General features: G+C 38.8%; 1 gene segment (V, D, J or C); it reads right to left on the reverse strand.

The window, feature by feature from the left end:
* Positions 1 to 674: 674 nt before the first annotated feature.
* Positions 675 to 4023, reverse strand: LOC122552346. The segment is given in 2 exon segments: positions 675 to 1057; positions 3981 to 4023. Coding segments are annotated over 2 exon segments (426 nt in total).
* Positions 4024 to 6305: the final 2282 nt, after the last annotated feature.

The raw sequence follows: 6305 nt of genomic DNA on the forward strand, positions 1-6305 counted from the left end.
TTAATTTCATCAATTCCTGGAAAGAAGTGATCCAGACTCCTCAAAAAATTATTTAGTGGAATTATTCAACTTTTTCTATTCATTGTATTTTAAAAGTTCTGAATACTTTTGCAGGTTCAGCGTGCATTAATGTAGCCATAAATATGAGGAAAGTAGAATAATTTTATAAATTTGTCCAAACTCGTCACTCCTGCATGGGATTTAAATTAAGTCTCACATTATTTTCTCGCTCCTTCAATTTTAGTCATCACCAACTTGAGACAAACCATTGTCAGTGGTTTTTGTATGAGGGTGTCACTATCGACATCACTGTGACCCACTGTAGTATCACAGCGATTCAGACCCTTACATTTCCTGGAAGACACTCTGGGTCTCAATTTTCATGTGAAATAGACATTTAGTGCTGATAGTGTTTAGAATTAACGGCATGGTTGACAGAACACGCTTACCAGACATTTCCCGAACTGTGAGATACATTAAAACTAACATCATGTCCAAGCATTTAATTGGTGGAAGAGAAAGCAGCACATACGACATGCCAAAAACATTGTCCCATGATATCACCCAGTTTGTTAGTTTCAATGGTATGTTTCCTCTATGATAGGGTTGTAAAAGGCAGCCCGAGGTGTGCTTCAGATGGTTGGTTGAACTGAATTTAAAACGGGAACTGACCGTCAGTTAACGATGAAATTGGCAAAATGTCCCATTGAACTGTTGGTTGAAAGGGTCCAGCCCTGGTTCCTCACGCTGTGGTATGTTGTACAGTAATAGATGGCGGTGTCTTCGATCTTCAGGCTCTTCATCTCCAACGCGAAGATGTTGTTTGAATGGTCTTTGGACGCAGTAAATCGATTCTTAATCGCTGGGGCATAGTTACTGTTGGATGAACTTTTGTAATTAAGCAGCCACTCCAGCCCCTGTCCGGGAACCTGTCGGACCCAGTGCATCCAGTAACTGGTAAGATAGAAGCCGCTGGTTTTACAGGTCAGTCTCAGGGTGGCTCCGGGATTACCACTCTCTGTCTCTGGTTGAGTTAAAACGATCTCCGACTGGACACCTTTAAAAATGAAAAAAAAACCCCATGAGAATTAATGCTGATACAATGATGCCTGAGTCTTTTACATTTCTGAGGCAGACTAACATTGAGACAGTAACAAAGAGAGACATGAACAAAAAACACTCACATGATAAGAATGTCAGTAACAAACTGAGAAAAATTGTTGACTTAATCATTCTGAATACTTGTGGAAAACGGATCTGTCAAGAGCTTTCTAAACCAACCAAATCCAGGATAGTTGAACTAAAGCACAGTGACCCGGATTTATATGATCATCAGGAGGAGCAGGTTTTCAGGTTCCGCCTGTTGGTTTCCTGCTGGAGGCTGAGACTGGATTCACGTAGCACCTTGCACAGCCCTTACAGATAGGTTCATATTTACACGAGATTATTCTTAAAGGTGGAAATATACACATCTTGGGATATTGTTTTGCTGATTAGCCTGCTAGAAAGTGTTTTTTGAATGGGGAAAGTGAAATTTAACAGCTTGAAGTATTTTCCAGATGAAATTTTCAGATATTTTGTTTAAAACAACAAAACAAATTCAATTGGAAGTCAGCTCTCTGTATTTTCACATGCATTCACGAGTAAATAAAACTAAAATCAAAGTTCGAAGATATTATCAGCCAAATAATTAACTGGCCATACTTTTTTCTGGACACTCCAAGTCTCTGCCACACTACAAAATAACTTGTAAATCATACCAGATGTTTCTAAATTCACTTTATGCAACTGAATATAAAGCGTGTTCAAAGTGATTATGTATAGAATATTCAATTGGAAATTAACTCCCTTTAATTCTACATTCAACCACAAGCAGAAAAAGCTAAAACGAAGTTCAATACCATTGTCAGACAATACAATTAGTGACTTTATTTCTGCAACCACTCCAAGTTTCTCTCAAATTCCAAAATAAGATATCATTTGTATTTGGCGTTTCTAAATTCAGTTTAGGCAAACTAATGTCGAGCATGTCTAAAATTAATATGTTAAGAATGTGTGTGTATGTCACTAAACTGTTTGGACACGGAGATTAGAAGAACCTCACCATATTTCAGAATCTCTCTCCTTGTATCTTTTTTTAACATGCACCGACCACAAGATAGATATTTGAAAATGTATTGTAAAGGAAAGCTGTGTGCCCGAGAAATGAAAAGTGGATTGACAGTGATACGGAACACTCAGGTAAACCTTTGAAAGAGAATCTAATAAAGTGGAGCAGGCTGGTGAGAAGTTAGTAAATATTTCTCAACATCTAAACCATTGCAGGTAACTGTTTGGGTACATCAGGAGTGTCTGGCAAGTACAGAGTATTACATCAATAATTTCCACGGATGTAGGTCAAAAACAGCACATTTCTCCGCGCATTGGTAACTGTGACACGGGACTTTCAACGAGTAGAAATCAGCGAAAACTATGCATTACACTACACCAGTGCTCACTATGTATAAATGGCCCATTCGGTTTTAATGAGATGCAATAATCAGAGAATGGTGCAACAGGTTATGCGAGTTCAAGCCAATTCAAGTTTGTCAATTTACATTGAGAAAATGACAAATGTTAGTGCCATGTGGGAGTTTGGGTCCATTAACGTCATATTCAAGAGCTTTAAAAATCCTCAATACAAACGGTTTACTAACTAGGCTGATTTTCAGCCCGAATTAATATAAATGTCTGTCATGCAGTCAATTTCCTGTTTTCTGATTGTTACACAGTGAATGCTGTGTTGAGTGGCCATCCTTGTTAAAGAAGAAATGCCAAGTGAAATGTGTCAATTTTGGGCAAACGGGAAAATATAGTTTGTTTGATTAGATTTTGTTTTAGTTTATTCATACTGCCTTTAATCTGCCAGATGCAGTAGTTGGCAGATTAAGCCGACTGCAGAAATGGTTCTCGAGCTTCCAGTTTCATTTACCGGAAGCATCTGGAGTCTCTGCAGTAGATCAAAGATATTTTGTCTCACTGTTGAGCACTTGCCAGAAAGCCAACGTCAAACCATAACGACTGCCTCGGCATAAATAAATCTACTCAGCAGCAATGCTACAGAAAATATTAATTTTCAGCTTTGCAACTTGGAGAACTGGTCCCTTTTCTCATTAAAACAAATATTCACAGAGTCTCAGTCACAACCGAAAGTCCAAAATTTGACTGGAGGATCACTACAGCACTCTATGAAATTGAGAAAAAAAACAGATAGATAGCTGTTCATGGGGTCATGGAGAGAAATCACTTAGAAACAGACCCTTCGGTCCAAACAGTCCATGGGCAATCATAATCCCAAACTAATCTAATCTCACCTGTATTGGCCCATATCCTCCCAAACAGCTCGTATTCATGGACTTAACTAAAAGTCTTTTAAAATTTATAACTGAATTCATATCTAACTCTTCTTCTGGAAAAGAATTCCTCACATGAACCATTCTCACATGCCGCTGATATCATTTTAAAACTTTTCTCCTCTCACCTTAAAAAAATGTTCTCTTCTCTTGAAATCCCCCACCCTAGGGAAAAGACATTTGCCATTTTCCTTACCACTCATGACTTTTACAAACTTGTACAAGGTCACCTCTCGAACTCTTACCCTCCAGTGAAAGAAGTTCCAACCACCTGGATTTCCAACAGCGGTTCGTGCCTCACATTTTCCCGTGTGTTTAAATTAGAGATCCTCCTGCCTTCCCAGGTCCACATATTACATTTCTTGATATTATTTCAAAGAGTTGAAAGGGACTTGTCCTTCCTGTATTGTTCGATTTTATTTTGCTCCAAACATCATCACAAAATCAGTTGTCCATATCATTGTTGATTCATGTGAGATCTCTGTGCGCACAATGTCGACTGAAATAACTACATTACCATCCTGAATGTACTTCACAAGTGCACCTCTTGTTCACAAACGTAATTAGACACCAGGGAACAGTGAATACCCTCTCTGCACGCCGCCACACCTTCGCCCTTTGTGAAAACCATATTGTCAGTATTAAGTAAAATAAACATATTTTGTTTTAACTTTCTTAATTCATGTTGCTGATCTTGTCTGAAAAAAGGGATGTTGTTGTCAGCATTTCTGGGGAACATGTGTGCATTAATTTTCATGTTAACTTAAATTTAATAAGTAAGTCAAAAACAGTTAAAATAACTCGAGAAACGACTATTAGAAACGGGTCATTAAGATTCTCAGGGCTGCACCATCTGTTTGAATACTGATATAGTTCTGCCTACAGTTTTCCCATAAGCCAGCATTTAATAGCATTGGATATTATGTCTGTGTGGACAATGGATTTGACCTTACACAATGATCCCGACTGTAATGGCTCCGCATTGCCGTTCGCACTATTTCCATCATATTTTGACGTGAATACAAGTAATTTCCACAGTTGCTGGTGAAGTGATAGTTTACACAATTTCAGGTAACGTTAATTAAACAAAACAGAAGAACAATGACAATTGAAACAAAAATTACGACATCCATGCAGACATACTCGTGGGCACACACACACATCTGACCACTTCATTACTGTCAGAATGGAAGTATTTTCGAATGAGTCTCGGAGGATGCTGCTAAGACTGGAAGAAAGCAGTAATAGCGAAATTCTAGTTCGCCTGGAGCTGTTCATTTGGAGCAGAGGAGGTTGAGGGATATTTTTCTTAAGAAACACTCAAGTGTTATGCATGGATAAAACATAAGTGATAGACAGCAATCTCACAAGGAACATTCGGGAAACTCACAATCTGAAAGGATAGTAGATGCAGGAACACTCAAATCATTAAAAATGAACTTGGATATATACTTCATGTGCTATAACCTGAAGAGTTTCGAGTAATATACTATGAAGTGGGTGTAGGTTGGGAGGTTCTGTATTTACGTGGCACAGGCCTGATGGGCGAAGTGATCCCTCTCTGTCATTAAACATTTCTATTACTCTAAATCCACCATTCCTAATTCGAAGGCTGTAATTCATATGATTTATACGGGAAATGTTTCAAACTTTCGTTTCAATGATTTCCCAAATCAATAAACTCCATCCGACACTCTGTCTGTGATGTGGAAATTAATGGTCGAGTTAATGATCACAAATACTGCCTGGCATAACATCCCTTTTTTCAAATAATGACTTGGAGATGCCGGTGTTGGACTGGGGTGTAGAAAGTGAAAACTTACACCACACCAGGTTATAGTTCAACAGGTTATTTGGAAGCACTACCTTTTGAAGCGCTGCTCCTTCATCAGGTGGTTGTGGATTACAACATTGTAAGACACAGAATTTGCAGCAAAAGTTTACAATGTGAATGCAACTTTAAGAATGTTCTGCGATTTACATATGAAAGAACTGAAACCAACATGTTCATTCTAAAAGATGAGAAAATTAAGACAATCCAGTTAAATATTTAATTTAAGTTTCTCAATTTTTAGAATGAACATGTTGGTTTCAGTTCTTACATATGTAAATCGCAGAACATTCTTAAAGTTACATTCTCAAGTGAACTTTAACAATTAGTGTCATGTCGGCCCAGCTCATGCATTTAACTTCTGAGGTATCCTCTGTGAGACTGTCTGTGACACAATGTTCAGGCTGATTCTGATCTAGAAAAAGGATTTACAGAATATTACATGGATTCGTGCAGCTTTTGAGAAAAATAAAATGTAATTCTGCAAGTAACAATTCACCCGACAAATTTCTCTGTGTGTGTGTGTGTATTTGTGTAAGTGTATGGGGGGAGGATATGAGCGTTCGTGTGAGCGTGTGTGTATGTGTGTGATTGTGAGTGTAAAAGGGTATAACTCTGTGAGAGGCTGCACGTCTGGCCATGTGAGTGTGTGAGTGTATGAGAGAGAGATCTTGTGCATGAGAGGACCCACATGAGTGTATTTGTATGATTGTGTATGCATGTAGGGGCGTGTGTCTAGAAATGTGTGTGGCTGTGGCTGTGTCTGTGTGTGTGCATGCGTCTGTATGTGTGCGCATGTCTTTATCTGGGTGTACATCTGTTTGTGTGTGTGTGAATATAGAACATAGAACATAGAACATAGAAGAATACAGCGCAGTACAGGCCCTTTGGCCCTCGATGTTGCGCCGATCCAAGCCCACCTAACCTATACTAACCCACTATCCTCCATATACCTATCCAATGCCCGCTTAAATGCCCATAAAGAGGGAGAGTCCACCACTGCTACTGGCAGGGCATTCCATGAACTTACGACTCGCTGAGTGAAGAACCTACCCCTAACTTCAGTCCAATATCTACCCCCC

This window comes from Chiloscyllium plagiosum, chromosome 8 (genome assembly GCF_004010195.1).
Source record: "Chiloscyllium plagiosum isolate BGI_BamShark_2017 chromosome 8, ASM401019v2, whole genome shotgun sequence".
Lineage (NCBI taxonomy): Eukaryota > Metazoa > Chordata > Chondrichthyes > Orectolobiformes > Hemiscylliidae > Chiloscyllium > Chiloscyllium plagiosum.